We start from the raw sequence: 24,882 nt of genomic DNA, 5'->3' as shown, positions 1-24,882 counted from the left end.
TCGGCTGGAAAGTGAACAAAGAATCCAGGGATTGTACTGTACTTTAACACACTTATTCTGGCAGAGGGTGTGTTATTGTTTTCACAACTTCCTAAAAGCCACTCAGGAAAATGCAAAAGCATGTGGACACCAATTTTTGTTTCACAAATGCTAAAAGAAATAAAGCGCACACACACACACACACACACACACATATATATATATATATATATATATATATATATATATATATATATATATATATATATATATAGGAAAGAGGTAGTTTGTCAGATATCACGTATGTAAGTCGTTAGGGTTTGCATTAAGGAAGTGGTCCATGTAAAAGCTAGCTATTTTTCCCCAATTAAAATATTCAGTTGTGTAAGGAAACTTCGTTCATTTAAATCTTTTTTGCTGATATTACGAAGCACGTGTTTTATTTCTGAACTGAGCAGAGAAAGCACACTGGTTTGGTTGAAGAAATACACCCTGCCCTGTTTAACCACGACAGGGCGCTAAGAGTCTTTCTCAGTCCTCCAGGCATTTTTTCGGTAGATACCGTGACGATATTTAAATAACGTAAAATCATGCCTTTCTTGAGAGAAAATACCTGATGCCGTTTTATTAATCTATTTTTAGATAAGTTCAATAAGGTCTGTACGAGTATGCATATATTGCTTGGAAATACGATATTTACATTTGTGACTTGACGCCCAAATGCGTGATAAATATTTGTTCAATGTCATTACGTATTTGTCATTTTATTGTCTGAAATCGAAACAGATCATTCTCCTCTGGCTTATTCACTGTCTTTCAGCCTTCAAAACCCCAAAACTATAACATAACGAAACGATAGCGATATCTTTATATTGATTTTTCTCAGGTAATATGATTCCCTTAAATGTTAGTGATTCGTGAATGTGATTTATTATATAAAGGTTTTTTAGAAACAAACTATACGTTAGGACCATATTTCCAGTGGTTGTGAAAGGTTTTGAAATTAAATCTAATATGTACAATTCCACAATTTAATGTGAAAGAAAAAAATGGTATGAAATTTGAATCGTGATAACACATAATTGGAAACAACACGTATTCAAAAAAGTTTACAACGAACAAGCAACTATAACAAAAACACTTGCAACACATTTTATTATATTTCTGTAAGCAGTAAAACTCTGAAAACTCAACACATGAAATGATGAAAACACGATTTAAACTTTGAAAAATTAAAAAAAAAAGCATAACAGTTCGAGTTTAAATCACAATTGTACATATTTATAGTTAAGAAACGTTTTATAAATATTGTTTCATCTGTAGCAAGTAAATACCATAATTTAATTATAAGTGGATAAATATGGCAACGGTTATTTACAAAAAAGGGCTGAGATACAGAAATTTAAACGACACAACGTTTACTTCTCCCACAGTCCTCCGACAAGTGTTCACAATTCGGACTGGCAAAGCACACACAACCACAAGTTAAATCCAGCTAACAAAAAATATACATTCACAAGCAAGTACTGTGTGTCTGAGTTAAATGCGTTAACTTTGGCACTGTTTCCAGTTAATATCTGCGCTGCTTACAATCAATTTGCCTTTAAACTGAACCACAATATTTAACATCATAATACAAAAGAAATAATATTTTCTTTTAGGGTATGTGCACTACTTTAAGAGTCCAGTTAAAGAATAGCTACCATTGAAGGAACATCGATACACCAAAATCAACAGTCCATTACAACCATACTGGAAATTAAAAGTTCTTCATTTACAAATTTGCCTTGATTCCCAGTAGATGTTTTCCTCGGATTTATCTTTTAGCTATTCGCATACAATTTTTCACCATTTCAGTCGCATTGTTTCTCGAGCGTCCAGATATCGTTATTTTCCATCTCTTCATGAACTGTTCAGTTTATTGTCTAATAAAAGTCTTGGAAAACGGAAATCTCATTTTAAGAGTCTGCCCCATTTAGACGTACCATTCACTGAAATTTGAAGATAGGCCGGTGTGACCATTGTTACTGTGCACTGCTGAAGCTGGTGAAAGATTTGTGTTGGTTTGAGTTTCTGTAGATGGGGAGACTAGGCCTGGGGGTGTCGAGGATTCGTAACCAGAGCTGCCTGCAGGCGAGGACTCTGAGCCTTGAGGAGAAGATTCGTGGACCTGAGGAGACGAGACCAAAATTGTTAGCACTCATGTATAACTGCAAAATAGCCAAGAGTGTATGTGTACGCACATATGATACAAATAATGTGTGAGGCTTTCCTACACATATTCTACGAGGCATATCTGTAATTTTCAACTTTCTGCGCATACCTCGATTTTATTTTTTAATGACTTACTTCCTAAACACAAATTAATGTGCCTTTGTACATGAACCTATGGTAATGTCATTGTTAAAATTCTTATTGTTCAAACATTTCGACGTGAGGTAACTTGATTCATTTAACAACACGTATTTGTACAGATACAAGTATCTTATTCTCATAAGAAGACTAGCAGCTACTTACCTTCATATGTTTTCTTAAGGAGCTTGGATGGGTGTAAGACTTATCGCACATTTTACACAGATATGGTTTGTCTGAAGTATGGACGTGCATGTGTTTCTTCCTGTCGCTGCTGTTTGCGAATCGTCTATCGCAGCCTTCAAATTCGCACTGGAAAGGCTTTTCACCTAGTCGAAAAAAAGGAAATCAGGCAAAACAATTAAGAAACACCCCAAATCCTCAATTGTAGACACTTTATTAAAAGGCAATGGCCACATGTTGAAAATTAACACAGTTTTCAAACGAGTGAAAACTCACACAATAAACAGACCAGTGTAGTAAATAAATTTTAAATAATAATTAGATCTGAAATGATATTAATGAAATTTCCCGCCAACTTCATCAGCACAGAGGGCCATTAAATAAACTCGCAAAACTCGAATGTTCAAAGTAACTAAAGCAGCCAGATTTTTTTTTATCGACGTAGCACTGGAAAAATGCAACGGTGAAAAGCGCAGTTCGGTAAAACTTTAAACACTGCTAATTATCAGTAAACCGATAAATTAAATGTGTCTAATTGATAAATAAAAAATGCACGCTCTTTATCATTACGGGCTTTGTTTCATTAGCGCGATAAATCGACTTCCCCCATTCCTGAAAATGCGCGATTCGTCATTTATACAGGACAATGTAACAACATTAGCACCTACGTTGTTTTAAAACAGTCATACCGAACAGAATAATTGAACTGAGCAAATAGACCTATCCATTTTAAAATGTTGTTAATGGCTCGTCTGGCACCTCCGAGGACCCTAAAGTGCGAAGAAACCGAAAAGCTCTTTAGTTTATTTTTTAGTCCTAAAAAGAAAATATATCTAAAATTGCTTTTTTTCTAACAAATTTATAAATGAAACATATATATATAAACAAAAGCGTGGACGTTAGATTCCTATTTGGATTAATGATAATTGGGAATTTTTCTTTCTTAGTCTCCCATGAAAATAATTCCTCGTATTCATTTGACCAGCCTTTATAAAATACAAGCCGACCAAATACTCCTGAATGTTTTTGTAACTGTTGCTAAAATGATTGATGTATGCTTAACTAACATAAACGTTATTTTAAATGAACGATTTGCAATTAAATATAACTTCCCAGATTATAGATTAGTTTACCCTTTTAATAAAAATAACCCATCAGCGTCCATTTTCATCCTGAATCTATTTTATTTTTAAACGCCTTCAAATAAAATGTGAGTAAGAAAAAGACAACCAATTACTATACACCACAAGCCGCGACACTTTTAATATAAGCCGCGCGGGGAATGAAAAAGAATACAGACGGATGAAGTGAAACGATTAGGTAGATCTTACTAGTAATAGTAACAATATCCCCACCACTAATGTTAACACAAATGCTAAATCTTACCTGTGTGGGTTCGCTTGTGAATCTTTAAGTTTTCCGATCGGGCGAAAACCTTTCCGCATCCAGGAAAAGGACATGGGAAGGGCTTTTCTCCAGTATGAACCCGAATGTGATTTACCAGTTTGTATTTGGCTTTAAACGGTTTGCTTTCTCTGGCGCACTCTTCCCAAAAACATACGTGGGTTGTCTGCTCTGGTCCCCCGACATGCTCGACAGAGACGTGGGTGACAAGCTCATGCATGGTACTGAAAGTTTTATTGCAACTCTTCTTCGGGTTGCTGAGCTGTTCGGGGTCGATCCACTTGCAGATGAGCTCTTGCTTGATGCACTGTTGCCTCATATACCTGAAAAATGCACCAGGGTGGTGGTGATGGGCTGCCATATTCATACCCATATTCATATTCATGGACCCATATTGGTTGTGCAGTTGGGCTGCTGAATACGGATCGGTCCTTGGACTCGAGACCTGATGATATTGATCCGATCGCCCGAAAACTTCACCCGGTAGTCCAATTCGCATTTGTCCGTTCAAGACGTTAGGAGAACCATGGGACCCGTGCTGATCGTGGATCCCGGGAAATAATATATGGCCTTGAGTGTCTGTATGGGAATGATGCAGAGACCCTGCTGTGGGGCCGAATATTGTGTGCTGGCTGCTGGCCGGAGAGGAGTCTCCGAAGCCGCGACTGCGAAAAAGAAAGTCCCTGGTAGAGTTGAAAGGCGAACTCGTGTAAGAGGTAACATGTGCTGCATGCGCACCCAAAGCAGCCGCTGGATAACTTGGAGCTTGAGACGTAAAAGCCGAGCTCTGTCCTGGAGAAAGATCGTGGTTCAACTTAAATGCCCCCATGTGCGCTGAGTCGACGAAGCTGTTTTGCGCTAAACTCAGGTCTCTGTCCTGCATTTCGCTTGCTGAGTGATGCCTGGCAAAAGAGCCAACTCCTAAGCCGGGAAACTGGTGACCAGCGTCCAACAACATGCTTTCTCTGTTATGATGCTCCCTGGCGTCTTTTCTTCCCAGTCTATCTCACGATCAACCACTACCAGAAGTCTTTCAATGTGTAGACTGAACAACTTCAAAATTCTAGAACCCAAAAAGAAGCAAAAAGAATACTGTAAATAATTACCTATGTATACTGTCTTCGAAATTCACAAAGTAACACATTTAGCTCATGAGAGTCAGTCTGATCTTCGTTTATATCATATTAATTGCCTCTGCTCTTTTTGGAAGCTGAATAATTCATTCGCACAGTGAAGTTGCAACTCCGAAAGCCCGTGAAATCATTGTCTGTTCTTTTCTTTAAAATCGTTCTGCAAAAATCAAGAATTTTCTTGTAAAACGTTCCAGTTTTAGAGAGAGGTTCCTCGTCGCATCTGGACTTGTTTTCGGATACTAGTGTTTATTTCTCCTCCTTGTCTCTGTTTATTTCTGAGAGTCTCTTTCTGAGTGAACTGACAGTACCTCCTCTAACGCCCCCTTTAACTGGAACCCGGTCATTCTTATGTCCAGCTCCTATTGGCTAGTTAGTCTCATCAATCCCAGGTACCCCTCCAATCCCAGGTATTCACTCGCCAACTAGGCTTCATACGCCATTTTCCACTTATTATTACCGCCTACTTTTTTGGGGTAGGGGATTTATTTGGGGAAAATACAACCGATCTAGATCGTTTCAAATCGGATTTTAAAGCCTTTCAAGGACACTTTTCCAAATCAATGGTTAAAACTAAAATTAAAATCTAAACTATATTTTTGGCGTCTGTGTTGGTCATATATTGTACACGCGGTTTAATAGTAATTGTAAATGTGTACGATAACATACAATGCTGTAAATCGCTGGTCATTTTTCTTACGCGCTTTTATTCCCTTAGTAAGTGTTGTTAATTAAAAGTGTGATATGTTTAAGTATACATTTTAAGTGGTCTGATTTTAAAATAGAATTTGGGTTTATTAAAGAGAAACACTTTTTTATTAAAATAAATTTAAACAAGCGTATGAGTGTGTGTTTAATATCTATCTATCTATCTATCTATCTATCTATCTATCTATCTATCTATCTATCTATCTATCTATCTATCTATCTATCTATCTATGCGGCAATGAATAAATTGTAAAACTAACGTATCTAAAGGATTAAACACAAAATTCTAGCATATACGATATTGCTTTTTGGGGGAAAAAATCGTCGTAGTTTATGGTGCTGTTTATTCGACCCTTACCGTCTTTATAAATTAACTTACGTCTTTCTAAAACGGCTTATAAAATTGCTGCTATCAAAAAACTATTAACACACCATGTTGTTCTGTTCTATGGAAATAGAAACAGATTTTAATGATGGGATTTTCATGCATTTATCTTTTTTAACCAAGCGTTTGAGCAGTCCACGCGTATATTCATTTGTAAACAGTGATTTCCGTTAATTAAATTAATATCGCACACCGAGCCGTCACACACAAACTCGTATTTGTATGCTTATAAATTGCATTTAATAAAGATTACATACTATGTAATAACATAAAAAAGAACATAAAAAGAAATGTTTTAATTTTGATTGTTAAATGTTACTTAATATTGTAAATATCTATCTGACTGTGCATACAATCAAACGTACTATATGTACATAATTTTAATTTAACGTATAATACTTACCTGGTATGCATTAGAAGAATTATACATTAAATTAAACATGTTAAATACCAATATTGCTCTATATTACTATCATATGATATTAAAATTAGGCTAATGAGCAATATGAACGTTTAACACCATAGACAAAATATTGAACAGTAAGGCAGTAAATTGCTGGTATGAACGGCTTAATTTGTTGTAGTATATAATTGTATCTATGGTAGTATAGATTCCATTCATGGAATATCGTTCTTTCCTTTACGCTGTTTTCTGCTCTTCTTGTATACCCGCTACTTTTTAATGTTTTCTGTCTGTTATGTTTGCAACTCTGGACTCCCTCTGTTCTTTCAGGACTGTGCTCTACCCTCTCTGCTGGAAACATAGGAGCTGATCCAAGTTCAAAGTCACTTCTGCCGACCACTCTAACAAGTGCTTTCTTCCCCCTGAAAACCACAAAACCCTTTTCCTCTATGTCACTAGATGGAAAAAGAAAATGGAGTGAAAGAAACTGCTAGTCGCCGTTTTAACAAGTAGTAGAAATTCCTGTTTCTGTGGCTTCTTGGAAAAAAGACAGAAAAAAAAGCTACAGACTACCAATCAAAGTAGCAGGGTTTCTAAAAAAGGCAGGTTAAAGGATGTGAATACAGTATACTTCCAGCCTCAGATGGAGAAACCCTCTTCTTGTCTTCAAATATGGTAAAGCGTGTTACATTTCTCGCTTACATGTAATCTATCTATCTATCTATCTATCTATCTATCTATCTATCTATCTATCTATCTATCTATCTATCTATCTATCTATCTATCTATCTATCTATCTATCTATCTATCTATCTATGCCTTTGTTGAAAAAATGATTCAAGGTGAGAAACACCGACAGTGTATCCTGATGCTCGAAACAGCATTATTTACTTATCGTTTATTAATTTTTACTGTCACCGGCTGAAATTATAGTTGAGTTTTGGTTAAATAAATGTGGTTAACTGGGTCTTAATTACTTCTTTTACACAATTCGAAAGAATACAATAACTATTAATCGTCTTTTACAAACTCATAAATCCAGCAAGATCATCAACATGCTACTGCTTTGCATGTTACTTTGATGCCCTTGACCTAGGAAACTTCAAGGGCAAAAGACCTGTGACCCTCGCAGGACCACATATGTTGCCGCACAAAGTGTTTGGGTAAAGCAAACTTTTGACAAAAATCTATTCGGTACCGCGGGTATAAAATCTGTCTGCTAGCGCAGTCACTAGTAACCTATATTAAAAGGAACAATGACATTATGTCCACGTAAAGCGGCATAGCATTATGAAATCTACGTTTAAAGGTTGTATGTTTTAATTCTCACGATAAATGTAGCTAGATAACATTAAGTGTTTACTATCTGTTCTAAAATGATTTACATATACCACTGTTTTATTTTAAAGAAAAAGAAGATGCAGATGACTAAAAATACATCGTTTTTGCAAATAAATTTATGGTTTTGAAGAATGCCTTAAAATAACAGAGGGCTAAAATTCGTATACTATTAGTTACACTTTCGTTTGATTTGATAATCCGATTATTAAACACATATAATGACTTATTAAGAAGGATATTGAAAATTATGTGTGATTTAAGTTTAAATGATACATTTATTAAAGCATCTATAAAAGAATTTCAAGGGTAGGATTTGACGAATAGGTGGTAGAAATCACACTGATCATCTAATAGCTTTATGGTGAAAAAATGTAATGTGATATCAAAATGTAAAACTGAATCGGAAGATTGTTAACCAAATATGTGTAGGGGATCCTGTACATTTTTGTGCTGATATGTACAATCTTTTCCTTTTTCTTATGAAATGAAGGTTTATCTGAAGTGATCCTTAATAGGAGAACGCAATCGGAGATATCCGTCTCAACAATACTACTTTCGTTTAGTTTTGTGATTAAAAAAAAAACAATTTCAGTCAATTTTAACAAAGGTCCGATGATCGTAAAATAAACTCTAGTTCGTTTACCAAACTCAACAATTGTTAATTATACATTTATAAATCCCGATACTGGTTCTGGTTTTCCTAATCCTTATAAAAGTTTTATATGTGCTCATTTTCAAAGTTGGACTGATTTAAGTTTAATCTAATCATAATGTGCAGTATTTATACCTCTGTGTGTTTCTTAATGCGCTTTTACATTGTAGGCTGCCCCCCCCCCCTTTTTTGGAAATAAAGTATAAACAAAATTCGAGAACAATAAATCGTCACTGTAATACTAAAAGGTTTAGTTAAATTTAAACTTTTTTCCTCCCTAAAACAACAGATTGTAAAATTTATATTTTTGATGTTTGTTTTGTAAGTTGAACTTCATAATGAAAACAGTGCTTGTGAGTAACGGTAGCGGTTGTTACTTCAATTTATTTCGGTACTATAGTTCTCTTTGACATATTTAATATGTTTTATCAATTACGATTTTGCAGTTTGCCTTAATAATACCGTTGTGCAAATGTAGAATGTGACAGCTATTGTGAGACAGAAGGTCAGTTCTCGGGAGAGTACGATAAGCTTTCGTTAATGGCAGTTGGATAATAAAGGAGATCTTCAATCCTTCATTAAAAATTTAAAAGGTAAAAGCGAATACTTTCGTATATGTGAAGTACTTTGGACATACTTTTCATTGTTGCCCAGTCACTTATAAAATACAGGTTATTACGGCATATATTAACCAAAACGTCACTTGTTATTAGAATTTAGTTTTCGCGAGAAACGTAGTTTTCTTGTCATGAGTTCTGAATGTAATGCGTTTATGAACGTTCATTTTTTTCTCTGTACATAAATATTATACTTTTTCACGATTAGCACAACATTTATAGTTTTAAAAAGTTTTAATTACTGAAATATAACCGTGCAATGTGAAGTTTAAGTTGTTTTTTCTTTTCAACTTTCAGAAAATTTAAATCGATTATAAAGATCTTTACGTATTAAGACATATTAAATCGATGACAGATACGCATCACGCTGTGCTGAACACGGATTGTACAAGGAGGCGTGTACTCGAACCATAAAGCAAGGCCGTAGTGTTGTTCAGGTTTACAACTTTCCTCTTGCATTCATGCATTGAGTCATACACGTAGAATGAGAGGAAGACACTAATACAACCAATATTTTCAAATGGGATAACTTCTTTTATCCAACAAAAGTACTTAAGACTTTTTCCTTTCCAGGTTCCTTTGAATGACTAATACTAGCATGCTTCTATTCATTGTTATATTCGTAGTATTAATTTTTAAATACAGTAAACAGAATTATCTAGCATGTGTTTAGTTTCTCTGTGATTTTTTGGTGTATAATGCAAATTGTGCTTTTCAATAGTTATTTTTTTCTGAAACATTGTTATCATCCGTTATGATTAGTATTTGTTCTAGAAACATCCTCTTCTTAAAAAAAACACACAAATGACCACATTTGTACTGAGTACTGGTCATAGCTACCGTAGACGAATTGACGTATTTTTCGCCTTTTATTGCTAAAAATATAAACGAAAATATTCATATTAAAGACAACAATATTGTGGGATGCCGCTTTATAAGTACAGCATAATAACTGCGCCTTCGTTTTTTAACCTATACATCAAAGCATTTTTAAATTTAAATTATATATGATATATATATATATATATTATACGCGAACACACACCATTATATGAACTACAATACAGGGGGGTCAAATAACTCATTTACTTCATTGATATACATAAGTGACATTTACAAATTGTCTATTCATCCGAACGTATTATCCTCAATTTTTTTTTTAATCATAAGATTTTAATTATTATACAGTAATTTTATTTCAGGATGACATTTTAGATGCGCTTTGGTCTACCATTACGTAGGTGTTTATTGTTTTGTAAGATTTTGTATATGATCAGTTTTTAAACTTAGACTGTAGTATTCTATCTTCTTTTTATTGAAAAGCTGCCTTTAATTTTATATTTGAACATAATCCTTGCCCATACTTATCGATTTTTAAAACTGTTCGAGCTGTTAGTAGTACAATTAATTATTCAATAGATACATATTATGAGCCTTTGCATCGATAACGTTTTGTACTGATAAATCATCGTGTATGCATTCATTGCACAGCCTTTAATACAATGAAGTGAGCATCTTTCTTCTTTCCTTATATGTACATAGTCTCTTTTATATATACTCTAGAATCTGGCTTTTACTCACGCTGTATATAGACATACACGTACATTAAACAAAATGAGATCTGTTTTCCGGTGAAGAAGCAGTATATAAAAATAAATGAGTCTTAAGTCGGTTGTCCTTATAATTGATGTTTAAAGTTAAATTATGTGGTGGATTTGGGGTGCGGTTAATGTGCTGTTTATTTAGTAATTGACTTCAGTGGGTTTAATATCAAAGTACGACGAACGTTTCCTTTTTTCCATCAACTATTTGCACTTGGGTAGTCATGGCCATGTGCACAGTGACGGTAGAAATGCACCACGTAAACAGACTTGCTGCTAACTTTGTCAGTACAACTTTTGGTGAGCGCGGGGAGAAAGCGTGTGAGGGGCGGATCCCTGCTGTGTCCCTCCGTTGAAAGACAGCCAATCGTTTCTTAGCTCGAGCTGTCAGTCTGCAGACGCCGACCAATGCCTGCAGTGCCATTTCTAAACTCAATTCCCCACTGTGTTCTCCAACTGTTGTATGTTCTGCCAATCGCTTGAGGACAGAGTGGGAAAAGGAACAAGCGGAGTTAGAGGCAGGACAAAAGAAGTTCTATAGACCGTTATAAACATATAGTTATTAATGTTTTGGAAGGCGTGTAGTGGGAAAAATCAACACGAGTGAGCGTGGATGGACAAGGCTATATAGATATGGAGCCCCCTTTGAGCAAGAGGAATCCGGTTCTAAGATTAGCGGATCTGGCAGCGACTCAAACCCACCCTCATCAGAATATGACAGGCTTCCAGGGGCTCGGGGGGCATCACCCTCACCCCCACCACGCTCACCTACACCCTGGGGAAATGGGCAGCGACCCGGGAGTGGCGCTCACTCCGTTTGGACCAGAGCACATGGCTCAGACTAATACTCTAAAATTTAGTCCATCTCAATCCATGCAAAGCCACCCCGAAGCCCAGACAGCGGCAGCTTTTGGTTCTCCTCAGAGCACAGTGGGCTTCCCCGTGGCTCACCCCCACTCAGGCTACACTTCCAGCAGGGACTACATCCTCAGGAGAGAACTCTCAGCCTCCACTATGCACGCACTTGGCGACCAGCATAGTTCCGCCTCCCCTCACCACCATGGCGTGTTTATTTCCACAACAGGTGCTTACGGCCACACGGAGAGTGGTGCCCATCCTCTTTTTACCGGACTTCACGAGCAAAGCACCCCAGGTGCCCATCACTCTCTTAACGGGCAGATGCGCTTGGGTCTTGCAGGGGACATTTATGGCAGGCCTGAACACTTCAGTCACAGGCCAGAACATTATGGACCGTCCACACTGCACGGCTACAACTCCATGAACTTAAATGTGAACATCGCGGCCGCAGCTCACGGAGCCGCGGGGGCGTTTTTGAGGTACATGAGGCAGCCCATCAAGCAGGAGTTAATCTGCAAATGGATTGACCAAGAGCAAACTTCAAAGAAGCCTTGCTCGAAAACTTTCAGCACCATGCACGAGCTGGTTAACCATGTCACGGTGGAGCACGTCGGGGGACCTGAACAGAGCAGTCATGTTTGCTTTTGGGAGGACTGTCCAAGAGACGGAAAAGCTTTCAAAGCAAAATACAAACTGATCAATCATATACGAGTTCACACTGGAGAAAAGCCTTTTCCGTGTCCTTTCCCAGGATGTGGCAAAGTGTTCGCTCGCTCAGAAAATCTGAAGATTCACAAAAGGACACACACAGGTCTGTATCTCCTCTCCGGATAACAACAATTGCAGTCGAGTCAGTTTGTACAACACGAGACGAGGCCTAATTGCATCATAGCTCTGTTTGTAGAGATCACTTATCACAATAACGGCTTTTAGTGCATTTATTGAGAAAGGGACAAGATAGTTATTCTGTCCTGGACAATTAAAGAGGACAGTAAAGAATATCGATCGCGAATTAAATACCTGATGTGTTTTGTAAGATCGGTAAAAACATAAGACATTCAGACATAAAAATTACATAAAGATAATATGCGTATTTGTTTTATTCTTCAAAATAATGTCCTATTTTACTTAATCGCTGGCTAAACATTGTTGTCCTGGAATTGTTCGGACATATAGCTCCACAGAATGCCTCTAAACGTTTTTGTCTCTTTATAGCACGTATTAGCAAATACCTTGGATAGTCTGTCAAAACTGACGTCCTTCAGGAAATAATAATCCACGTGGAAGTAAACAGATAGGCGTGAGGAAATAAAAATGTTTTTCAACTTATACCGAGTGCACTTTCTGAAATACAGTTATTCATAGAAGTGAAAAGGGCATTGTTTGTGGGCAGAATGTACGCACTCAACGCACAAAGTTAAACGCTTTCAGAGCGTCACTTTCTATTCGTTTCCAGCAAAATCACGATTCAGACGACCCAAGTTTAAACAAGTATTAAAAAAACATACATGTCATTTATAATTCAGTAGATTTTTTTTGCATTGCTTATTATTTGCTCGCAAGCAAAATTTGAGAAACAACCAGCGAACCTGACAAGTAGGAAATAAATAAATAAATAGTGAGTCTCGGACATCTTTCACTTTCTTAAGCTAATGTAGAAATAATAAAATAATGTCCTTAGATTATTGATATTATTTAAGAGGTGTTGTGTGCACAACACATAAGATATATTTTGTAAAAATTTAGTTAGTATTCTAAATACATTTTAACGTGTGTGATGTTTTTATTGACAAGCGTACATTTAGAAGCTGATAAACCTTTGGTTTGTACTACCATTAATTTAAATTACTATCTTTGGCAGATTGAACGGTTGAGAGTAGGCCAATTAAGTGATTTACATGCCCGGAAACAGTTATCCTCAAAGGAATTCAGTTGATATAAAAGTAGTTAAATACAGAATAAACGCACTTAAATCGGGCTTGTTTTTTTATTTTTATGCCGAAATCCTTTTAACCAGAAAATAGAGGGTGTTTATATATATATATATATATATATATTTTTTTTTTTTTTTTTTTTTTTTTGCGAAGGTTTGAATACATCTAAAGCAACCCGATCACTGAAACTTGTCTCTAGTTAAGCAAACCCATACTCCAATGAAGGAAATCAAGTTGTATATATTCGTGTTAAGAAAACAAAATCCCATTTGCTGAGAACACACACTGCCTGGGCCACTTTAGTAACAGCAGCTTAGTATACACTGTTCAAACACAACCTTTTCGTGTCAAGCAATGGTTACCCTCGATCGACAGAAACTGTTTTATTTTTTCGATTTGAGAGGTTCTTTAATACAATTAAGCATATATTCACAATTTGCAGAAGTAAAATATTGCTTGTTTTGTTTCTATGGGACTGTTTTGAGTGTTTCCTGAATTTTTTTACATCAAAGGTGGGGTAGCTTGACATAAATCTGTTCCCATCATTTACATTTTTTTTTTATTTTCTGAACTGACTGCTTACTGCGTTTTGCCTGACGGCACAATCCTTTGTCATTGAGTTAAGATAAATGATGGACATGGGTAATAGGTAAAATTTAACCCCTCATCTGACCCATGTGAGATTGTCGATAAATCATAATACAACTCGACCTTTTTAAATGCAGATAAATAAACGACGGAAATGCATGCTGTATATGTATAAAGTTCTAACTGTAGGCCGTCTTAAAATTAAAATGAAATGAGATGTGCTTTAAACACATAAAGTGAATGTGACTACATAAGATAAGATATGTTGTTCTTTAAAAGATACTTACAAAATTAAGGATTCCAACGCGAACAAATAGAAATAAAATGAACAACTTTTAGATATGGAACTCATATTGTTTCTATTCTGTTTGTGCCTGATTAAAGTTATTTATACAGTGCAAAGTACACTTTGTTTATACATGGATCAGTAGAGGGCCATTGCCTGCATTTACAAAGAAAAAGAATGAAAGCAAATTTCTGCAAGACAATTTATACATGTAGAAGAAAGACACAAAATGTTATTTCTCGTTTTACTCCTTCTTTAGAAAGTTTTGTAAACTAAACTTGGCTTTGGCCAATGAAAAAGTGTATTCAACTAATGCTACTATTAAAAAATATGTAAGGCAGAGTCAACTGTGAAATGTTACTTTGAAATGCAATGTAATGTCAATGAAACTCTGCGTGTATTTTTCTCAAATAATTGTTTTATTGGATTTTTATGCTACACCCCACCCCATTAACTGCATGCTTAAATTGTTTTTATTTGTATTTCTTCCTTTTCCCCCTTTAACCAAAAATGTTGATTAACCATAAATGCATCCAGTAAACTGAAGTGTTTTGTATACATTTCTAGGAGAGAAGCCTTTTAAATGTGAGTTTGATGGCTGTGACAGAAAGTTTGCCAACAGCAGTGACAGGAAGAAGCACTCTCATGTCCATACCAGTGACAAACCTTATTACTGCAAGGTGAGGGGCTGTGACAAATCTTACACTCATCCTAGCTCCTTAAGGAAGCACATGAAAGTTCACTGCAAGTCTCCTCCACACCCTTCTGCTAATGCAACATCTGCATACCAGCCTTCGTCCCTTCCTCATGGAGGTCCAATCTCACCAACTACAGACTCACCCAGGAGTCGATCTACCACTCTTTCACCACAAGTCACTAATATCAATGAGTGGTATGTTTGCCAGGGCAGTGGCACTCATGTTGGCCTTCACACCCCTTCTACTGAAGCACCAACATCTGATTCTGAAGATGAAGTGTCTTATAGGAGTACAGATCCAAGAACTATGCTTTGATAATGACTTTTTATACAAAAAAATGTCTGTGACTTTCTGAGAATATGTGCTTATATGAGTGTGTATGTGTGAATATTTCCATATTGGTTGTTTAAGTAAATACTTCCAGTGAAGAATGAGGGTTATGACATATTTACAGTAATGGACCATATAATGATAATAATCTGGAAAAAAATTATGGAAAGACAATATTTGTCTTTTTGTTTAGCTTCGTGTACAGTTCCCATATTTACTATTATTGTTGTCTATCAAAGACAGCTTACAATCAAACTGAGCAGTGCAATATTAATAATTTCCTAATTAAGCTAAAGAAAATGTGTTATACAAAATTATCTGAGAACACATGGTTAAATATTGAAATTCAGATCCTTCTGATCCATCGTTAACATGTACACCTCCACCCCACATACACACACACACACTCACACACCTCCACAACACTGAAATGGAACAAGCGGGTTTGAGAATGCTAGGTTTTTTTTTTATATATGTATCCATGTCTGCTATAAAACAACTGAAAGTTATGTAAAAGGAAATAATAGTGCAAGCTAGGAAATAAACTCAACAAGCAGTAGTTTTTTTTACTGATGTTGCCCATGTATTTGGGTTAGACCTCTTCCACTTCATTTTACTCAGTATGCCATTTAATGTCAAATGACAAAATATCCAATGAAATGTAAAAAAGCCCAACAAAATTACTTTTTAAAATATATTTTCCATCAATGGCACATGGATAATTATTGTATCATGTTAGGAGAAAATTAACTTTATGCAAATGTTTCAAAATTTAAATATACTTAAGTGTACGAATTTCTCTTCAGAGATCAAACCTTTACATGACAGTATATGTATATAATAAGATTGGCTGTACATTGTTCACATATTACCTAATGTTACTGTTTATTGGTAAGACGTAATTTATTTGCTGATGTAACATTGTCCTACAGATGCACCAAAGAGGTATAATATTCATTTGGTGGAACTTTGTGATGTTTTTTTGTGGTTTGGAAAAGAATATATATGTATGTACATATATATATATATATAAATATTTTTTCTTTTTACTTGAATGAATTTTGTAATGTTAAATTAAGACTCTCCTTTCGCATGCCTATGTACATCTAATGAACTAAAAGAGTCATATTAAAAGTGCATGGTACTGTTGGTTTGGGAAGAAAAAGACAGCTGTGGACTGTGAAGATTCTTTGTGGTTTAACTGGTTTTGTGTTAAACTTGAATAAAATTGAATCTGCCCCTTAAAGTCATTTAAACTGCTTCTTGTTTCACCAGCCCAGGTTGTAAAAAAAAAAAAAGTTGTAATTTAGAGTATTGTGTGAGCACTTTTGAATGTTTTTAAATATATATTTTTTATCTGAAGACATACTCAAATGTGTGAATGAATTGAACGAATGTGTCTATTTTCTGTACGTAGTGTGTGTTAATGCTTTTCTTATCTCTGAGATTTTTATACGTAATCAATAATGACTAAACTATAATAAATTGCATATGTAAATAGGAAAACATTTATTCAATATTTTAGGGCAGTCAACAAATATAAAAGTTGTTTAAAACAATAAGGAAAACTTCAAAAAGTGTTCGGTGTTTGGTTCAGACGAAGAGAGATGCAAACAACAGAAGGTTTTCTACTATATAACGGCAATAAAAATGCCACTAACGTGGGAATATATGTAAACACAAGTCCTGTAACTGTCACGATCATTAGAAACATGACAGTCGTAATCTGAAAGTTGTTGAGCAGAACGTTTTCATAACGAGTCGTGAATGAGTGTGTTGGTGTGCAGTGAAGTTGAAAAACGTTTGTTCTGTGCAGTCGGACAAATAACAACACACAAAGTAGAATAACACTCATGTAAATGAAGGCGCCAATCAATGGGAAAACTTATAGCTCTCTAATGAAGTCTCTGGTGAAAGGCAGGACAGCACAAAGCCATCAAGGCATGAATCATTCATGGGAAATATAAAAGATAAAAGATACCTGACAATACGCAGAATCTTGTATAGAATATATAAAACAAGTTTTCCCTCTCTTATTTTCTGCATTAAAACACACAATCTTACTTCTTTGCCCAGCCTATTGAATTAAAATTGACCAGTGCAAGTCTTGCTCCACTTCAAAGTAATTTACTCCACAGCGGAAGGCTTGGCGTTTGGACAATCTTCATGGTGTGTTAAGATTTCTATGGCAATTGGCAAGCAAGACGTCCCAATTTGAATATATCTCGTAGAAAACCACTTATTGCCACTAAACTGGACATCATCAAAGCAAGGACTGCACCTTCCCTCGTGGATAACTTTTTTTTATCATCTCCACTAACCGCAATTATCTAGGGGTTGTTATCAGTTTGATTTTAAGATGTCTAGGATATAACACATTTAGAAGTCTGGGGTCGTTTCATATCTGTCAAGATCATTTAGTATGCAGTGTAAAACTAAATAGTCTAAACCCTCAAATGACACTTTCTGCCTTTGTCTCCCCCTCTCTGTCTTTCACACGCGCACACACACACACATATGTGCGTACAATGATAAAAGTCAATGGCGGTAAATGCAATGATATGAGATTGCATTTGAGATCAATATATAAGTTATTATTAACACTATCATAAACAACAACAACAATAGTAATATCAATAATAAATGCACTTAAATGACTGGCGTCCCGTCCAGTATTGGCCGAAAGTCTGCATTCAGTTCTCCCCTGAAAGATGTGAGCTCAATTACCCCGAAATGTATAAGCACATTAATTAAATAAATATATGAATGGGTAATAATAATAATAATAATAACATTTTACTTTTAAAAAATACAAACCCGAGACACCATGTAAAAATATCAAGCTCAAGAGCATGCGGCCTCCATCCAGAGATGTTTGAAGAGAAGAGACAATAAACATCGGTGTATTGCGGTATGTTCACATGTAAATAATTTAATTATTTAGGAGTAATACTACTTTGACATAGCTATATATAATTGTTCAATTCCTCTTTCCAAACAGCTGGACCTCCTAATATAAAGGTTAACAATCGCACCTCCTTTGAGCTCAACATTTTTACTGTAATAGACAATGAGTTAACGCTTGCTTCTTCCACTTACTACAAATTAATTAACTATAATTTACATTCTAAGGGGATTGTTCGAGTATGCCCAGGCTAATCAGTTTAACAGGTACTTTTTACAGCGTCGTTTTCTACAAATGTACAGGAAATCAATAACAGCCGAAGATCAATGTGTTTGTGTGTGGGGACACAGTCATAGTGATTTTGTACATGAAGGTGTGGCAACTTATAGTGTGTAGTATGTGACAGTGACGTAAACAGCGTGTCCACACCTTAACACCCAGCCTGTTAAACTAGGGGTGTGGTGTAGTAGAAGGCACGAATAAAAAGGGCGTGACAGGGGGATAGATAAGCAGGCCAGGTTAGATATGCTACTCCAGCAGCATCCACAATGACTGGCTTTTACCTCCGTTTTTACTGCCCGCGTTAAAAAATAATACGAAATGTTAGAAAAGGGGTGCAAAGGAAGCGCATCCCAAGACACAAAAAGACACAAGTGCCTAATCAGGCAGCGCGAAGTTCAAAGGCAGCGTCTTTGAAATTCAAAGTGCCGCTTTTATGGTACATCAACATGGAGCGTTAGGATTGCCATGGCAATGCGCGGACCAAAAGCAAGCTGCATTCAAAATAGTCCAGCTCAATTCGAGACACTCTATTAAGATACAGTTGCATTGACCTTTACTTTCATGCCATGTTAGTTCAGTCAATTTTTACTTCATCAGAATCTTTCATATTTTGAGCACCCTCCCCCAAATTACAACCATTACTTAAAATCGCCAAGTTTTACACCCAGCACTAGATCCGTCCGAGCCCCCTCAAAGAAGAGCTCGTTATTTAGGAAGAGAGCACGGATTGTTCTTTGTTTATTTAATACAAGTACTCTGTGAATGGTGAAAAATAAACACGATGAAAAATAACCAAACAGATGATTCCTCCAAGAGAAAAAAACGGGGGGCTTAATAAAAGGGTGAAGCAGTCACCGTTGAATGAGAAATCCTTTGAAGTGGAACTTATTATCTGAGGAATACTTTTTGGTTGTCCTAACGACGCTGCTGAATTGAAAAGCCTCTCCTTTGTCAGCGATTTGTTCTCCTTTGCTGTGATGCCCGTAGAAATTACTTACATGGACTGTCTTTACATGCAGCCTGCAAATCAGTAACTTTCTAACTCAGACTTGCAGACGCCACTCTCCTAAAGACAAAGCGAAAACCCGCATGCGAAATCGCCGGCCTCTCTCTCTCTCAGGTCTTTTTGTCCAAGACGGGACAGGTTTAAGAGCCAATTTTTTATCATCAGGGAACGACATGCATTCGTAACGCGGAGTGATAAACAGTATCAGCAGACACCATGATAGGAAGAAAGTGGGTTGATTAAGTGAGCTCAAAACACTCGGGTGCGATATTTGCCTCTTTTTTAGATTATGATGCAAATAGATTATTTGCATCGCAATTTGCAATGGAAAGATTTCAGATGTCAAACACTGAAGTGCAAAAATTTAAATGATCTGATTTCATATATATATTTGAACGGCGTTCTCCGCGACACTAAATTGGGCTAAATCGGGTTTGAAAATGTTACATGTTGCGTTACCTATTTATCATGCGAAACGCTGCATTAAGAAGATAAACTTTAAAAGGAGATAAAGTGTTTAGCCACTTTGTCTTCGAAAAAGTTCATACGCGCAGTAAATGCCAACTCATCCACCAATTTCCTTAGCCAAGTAGTCATCATTCCTTCCCAGATATACACGTTACGGGTCCATATTAATATCACGGCAAAAGATCAACGAGTTTGGCTTTCACTTACCACTGGGGAAAATGATTAAATATGCGGGCTTTTAGTGGGATTCAAAAAAATGCATACTATACTGGGGGTGATATGCATCCATCACAAAAAAAGGAAAAACAATGCACACACCTTTGGCATGTTCTTATCTATGGGGTTTTCTTTTGCTACGAGCACCATGGAAAATAGTGCATTTGTGGTGAGAAAGAAGCACCAGTACTAGCTTTGTAAGCTCAGTGCATTAAATATTGAATGACACCAGGAAAAAGAGGTTGTCAAGGGGCGCCCAGCCTGAAAGTCTTTCTTTAACTTTTTTTCTTGTGTTGCCTGTTGGACTGCTTAAGCTGGTATTAATTAAAGCTGCTTGTAACCGAGTTACGTTCAGGCTTTGTCTATTTTCTCACTTTAATAGTGAAAGGAAATCTTGTAACGGTAGATTTATCTGCTTTTTAGTTATATTCTTTCCCTCATTTATGGACATGGGGATTTAAGAAATAAACAGGGCCAAACTCTAAATTGTCTTGTATGATTCCATACATTTACACATTGCTCATCATTCAAAGCTTTGACTTTGGCTTACATCCGAAAAAGTTAAAAGGCAGGAGATTAGCTAAGAGGACAGAGGGGAGATGGGAACTTTCAGAAAGATCCCAAAGTCAGCTGTTTGGATGGAATTTATGTTTGGAATGGGCCCAAAATATGCCACATATCGTATGTTTTATTATTATTATTATTATTTTTATTATTATTAAATTTGTTGTTGTTTGTTATTATTTAACAAAAATTCACCTCTTAAATAGTGTATATTCCTGACAGAAGGTTACCAGTTAATTGTTGCGGCCGCTTTTTCAAGTGTTTCAACTGTATATGTTTTTTGCCCAGAAAGTATTTTTCAGAGTAACTCTTAAATGTGACACTTCTGTCAGCATTAGCAATAGCATTCGAATACGAAGAGTGCTGTGTGATTACGTGCTTCAATTGTTTCTTTAATTTCATTTAATTGTACCTAATAAGACGCATCTCGTGCTTTTCCACGCAGACTAACACATTCCCTACTATCAAGTGACAAGCAAAAACAATTTATTTCTTTTATTTTGCGTTCTGAGAGATGTATGCATTTTACTTACACAAGTGCACCCAACTACGAAACTTCAGCGGAGACTATCATGTATTTCCTCATAGTTATAGTTTTTAATTGGGGAAATTGCGCAAAGCTCCAAGACATTTCAATTGAGAAACGAATTATAGTTTTCGTTCAGATAGTTTCTTATGATTATGTACTTTTTATAATAAACCTGGTTATATTCGAATTAAGGTGAAAATAATATTTAAAGAGCTAGCATCTGCAAACTTTATTTTAGCCGAGAAGTAAAATCAAAATTTGAAGCTCGACGAAAAGTTTAAAGAGAGATGTCTATTGACTGCAATTAAATCAATTAATGGCCATTTAATTACTAGAGGGTGTTACGAAACACAAGTGGTTTTTTTTTCAGTTCAAATATTAGGTTACAATAATTCACAAAATAATTGTTCCAAATGGCATTAGAAATTAGAATAATTATATGGTTTGTTTTCTGTTGAAATTGAAATATGAAATATAGGGACGAAAGAAGAAAGAGAAAGGGTGAGAGAGAGAGAGAGAAAGTGAGAGAGAGAGAGAGAGAGAAACGTGTTGCTTTCTTTTAAAAGCTCCACGCGGTCCTTTTGAAAAGGGGGGAAAAAGCTGCACTTCGTATAAACTGGGCACACATTCATTATCCAGGCACTCAGCCAAAATCTTCTAAGCACCCTACCTGGCTTCTCAGCTTACGTTTCCTGAATATGTGAGAAAAAAAATTACACTCCAGTTGCAGTTCTACATGCTATACTCCTTTCGAACAACTCCCACAACTCTTAGAATTCAAGACTCGCTGGATTCGCAAAGTTTACAGAAGTAAGGATGGGCACTTTTTTAATAAAAAGAAAGAAAGAAAGAAATGTACAGGGTGAAATCCATTGTAAGTGTAGATTGTTAGTTTCTTTCTAATATAACATGATGAGTGACTAACCCAAATGAAATGTGCTTCTGCGTAAAGGTTTTGTCAGTTGGGGTGGTTTGCATACTAAGCTGTCCTGAATGGTTGAAATACTTTGTGTGGTATTTAGAAGTGCAAGAGTAAGACAAGGCTAGTGTCTTATTAAATTAGGAATGGGTGAATAGCTGTACTCGGTTGTAAGTTTTGGGAGCGACTCCGTCTTCTTGTCCAAGTCCGATCGGAGCAGCTGTGACTTCACCTATTAGCCCCGATGTCTTTCCGAAGAGATTGGTGGAGTTAAACATCCGACAATAGGCGCGCTGGGGCGTCCCTTGCCTGACCTATACCCGTTTTTAATAGTTTCATAGGAACTTCATTAAATCAATTACTTAGTGAGCACATCATAATTTATTTGTAATTAGCTCTGAAGAGCTTGATTTTTGCAACAGACCACAGAAGAGAGCCCAGCGGGGTTTGCTATGTACTACAAGCACTTTTTGTTTGCTTTTGACTTGTGGTATTATTTGCCCGCTGTAACAAAAGTGTAATCTGAACATCTCAATCAGGTACTCACGTCTTACAGTTTAAAAGTAACAGACTGCAAGAGAAGAGCGTGTTTCTGCAGTCTTTCTGAGAATTTCGTTTCAAGGGTGAAGTAAAGCTGCCTTCGCTGTAATTTGTCTTAAATAAATGGACTCAGCGCTAAGTAGAGAATGTAAAATCAGCTGTACATCAAACGATCAAACAGTCCTAAATTTTCAATGTATGGTAGCAATGGTTACTATTATTAGTAATAGAAGTATCACTTTAAGAATTATGTTAATAATAATGATGATAATAATAATAACAAAGTAACATTGCGACTACAACGAAGAGGACAAACAGAATACACTTGCTTTCATTTGTGCTGCTTTTCACGTGTTATTGTTAAGCGCATTATTTAACAATGGCGGGGATCCAGCCAATGCAATTTTTTATTACACATGACGTGCAAATGAAATGTGGTTGTCAAGATTCGTTTCGCCTTTAGATCTTCAGAAGAGATTAAATGTTAATGTGAGGCGTGACAAAAAGAAACAAAAAATCAAATGGCAGTTAGTGGCCAGCTATCAGTGGCAATGAATACGTCTCAGAAGTAACTTTATTTGGAAAAACTGCAATACACCGGCGCGTGATTAACAAAAATTATTTTCGACTATGCAAAAGTACATATGACTATGGTGTTCACAGGGAGGAATTGAAAGAAACAACGGGTGAAATAGCAATCCATTATTGTATCATTCGGGGCTACAGCTATTTAAAAAAATATGGCATTGATTCTCATCCGTCTATTGCATTCTAGTAGCTTTTGAAGATCCGCACTTTGGGCAGGCTGCAAGAATCATCCGAATGCAGTGCAGAAATCAGATGTATGCGTGCTAACATCGCACTCAAAGATAGAAACTTTTAAAAACATACTTTTAAGATTTGGCAAAAGAGTCATCCATGCATCCAAGTGAAAATTATTTGATGCCAGAGGAAAAAAATATGGACATGTAGTGTGTTAAACTTTACGTGTTGTTTTTATTTCTCCTATTTACATTCTTTGTCCATTTTTCTTACTGTTTCTGTAGAATTGCTAATTAACATCCATTCTTTGACACATGCATACTGGAAAGTTATCATTTTATGTTTTGAATGTTTTTTAAGTTGAGCTCTATTTTAATTGATAATATTAAAAACTTCAACTCGACAAAACAGTAAAAGCTGCTGCAGAGAACCACACAAACTATACAATATTGTGATTAAGATGTACTCAGCATTTCAACATATTCCAATGTAATTTGTTTTTAATCTCTGCAGTATGTGGTATTTATATATTTTCTGTGTAATGTACATTCAGAAGAACATCCCATTTGTAAATTCTGTGGCAGCCTAGGCAATAAAGCATTTCAGTATTGCAATATTTTAACATGTATAAATAACTGTTCAGTTCATTGCTTTCATGCAAAAGTGGACACAAAGTAATAATGGAGAAAGTTTAACTTAATACAATTAATAGAGAACACTCTTTAAAAGCAAATGTTAAATGATAGTAACAAACAGCTCAGTAATTCTTGGTAACTAAAGACATCAGGTAGGAACTAGAGTATGTACTGTGTGATTCCATGAAGAAGTCTCTTTATTTCCTACATTGTTATTAACTAAAGAGAGTATACACTATAATACTTCCTAATATATGATGTTTCAGTTGTTCAGACTGCTTGTTTTCTGGAGGAGTTACACCTCAGGACTTGTTTAGTTAACAACAAATGGTGAAGAGTATTCTAGCATTGAAAAAGAGAATATTATTACGCTTTACTAAATAGTTTTATGTTTGTTCTTGCAAAGATCATCTGAAGAAAAAAATTAGTTTGTAGTGTGTTACATGAATTTAAAAGGCAATAGTAGGATGAAAGATGACTTGAATGGATATGGTAAGGCCTGGGGAGCCCTAGGTGACCTAAAGGTGCTACACATCATTGCAAAATAAAAACAGGAATTAGCTGCCTTTGCTCAGGCTTGTTGCAGTGTTTGATCATTTTTAATGTG

The 24,882-nt window shown here is 35.9% G+C and overlaps 2 protein-coding genes across 2 annotated transcripts; one reads left to right on the top strand and one right to left on the bottom strand.

Moving 5' to 3' along the window:
- Positions 1–1,106: 1,106 nt before the first annotated feature.
- zic2a (zic family member 2 (odd-paired homolog, Drosophila), a) lies at positions 1,107–5,018 on the bottom strand. Its single transcript, XM_028799954.2, has 3 exons — positions 3,901–5,018; positions 2,497–2,660; positions 1,107–2,149 (listed from the first exon to the last, which is right to left on the bottom strand). The coding sequence occupies exons 1-3, from the start codon at positions 4,874–4,876 to the stop codon at positions 1,955–1,957; spliced, it is 1,335 nt and encodes a 444-aa protein (XP_028655787.1). The 5' UTR covers positions 4,877–5,018; the 3' UTR covers positions 1,107–1,954.
- A 5,939-nt stretch (positions 5,019–10,957) lies between these two features.
- On the top strand, positions 10,958–16,695 carry zic5 (zic family member 5 (odd-paired homolog, Drosophila)). The gene is made up of 2 exons (XM_028801299.2): positions 10,958–12,424; positions 14,989–16,695. Exons 1-2 carry the CDS (start codon positions 11,389–11,391, stop codon positions 15,432–15,434), a joined length of 1,482 nt encoding a protein of 493 aa, XP_028657132.1. The 5' UTR covers positions 10,958–11,388; the 3' UTR covers positions 15,435–16,695.
- Positions 16,696–24,882: the final 8,187 nt, after the last annotated feature.

This window comes from Erpetoichthys calabaricus, chromosome 4 (genome assembly GCF_900747795.2).
Source record: "Erpetoichthys calabaricus chromosome 4, fErpCal1.3, whole genome shotgun sequence".
Lineage (NCBI taxonomy): Eukaryota > Metazoa > Chordata > Cladistia > Polypteriformes > Polypteridae > Erpetoichthys > Erpetoichthys calabaricus.
The sequence above is the reverse complement of the archived record's forward strand: the minus strand, read 5'-3'. Positions and strand labels throughout refer to the sequence as shown.

What these genes read in the sequence shown, in the direction of transcription:
- zic2a (XM_028799954.2), bottom strand. Translation starts at nt 4,876, where the DNA reads ATGTTGTTGGACGCTGGTCACCAGTTTCCCGGCTTAGGAGTTGGCTCT. An exon ending in TCACAAGCGAACCCACACAG is followed by an intron (nt 2,661 to 3,900) that starts GTAAGATTTAGC and finishes TTTTTCGACTAG; the next exon opens with GTGAAAAGCCTTTCCAGTGC. An exon ending in CCTTAAGAAAACATATGAAG is followed by an intron (nt 2,150 to 2,496) that starts GTAAGTAGCTGC and finishes TCGTCTCCTCAG; the next exon opens with GTCCACGAATCTTCTCCTCA.
- zic5 (XM_028801299.2), top strand. Translation starts at nt 11,389, where the DNA reads ATGGAGCCCCCTTTGAGCAAGAGGAATCCGGTTCTAAGATTAGCGGAT. An exon ending in TCACAAAAGGACACACACAG is followed by an intron (nt 12,425 to 14,988) that starts GTCTGTATCTCC and finishes ATACATTTCTAG; the next exon opens with GAGAGAAGCCTTTTAAATGT.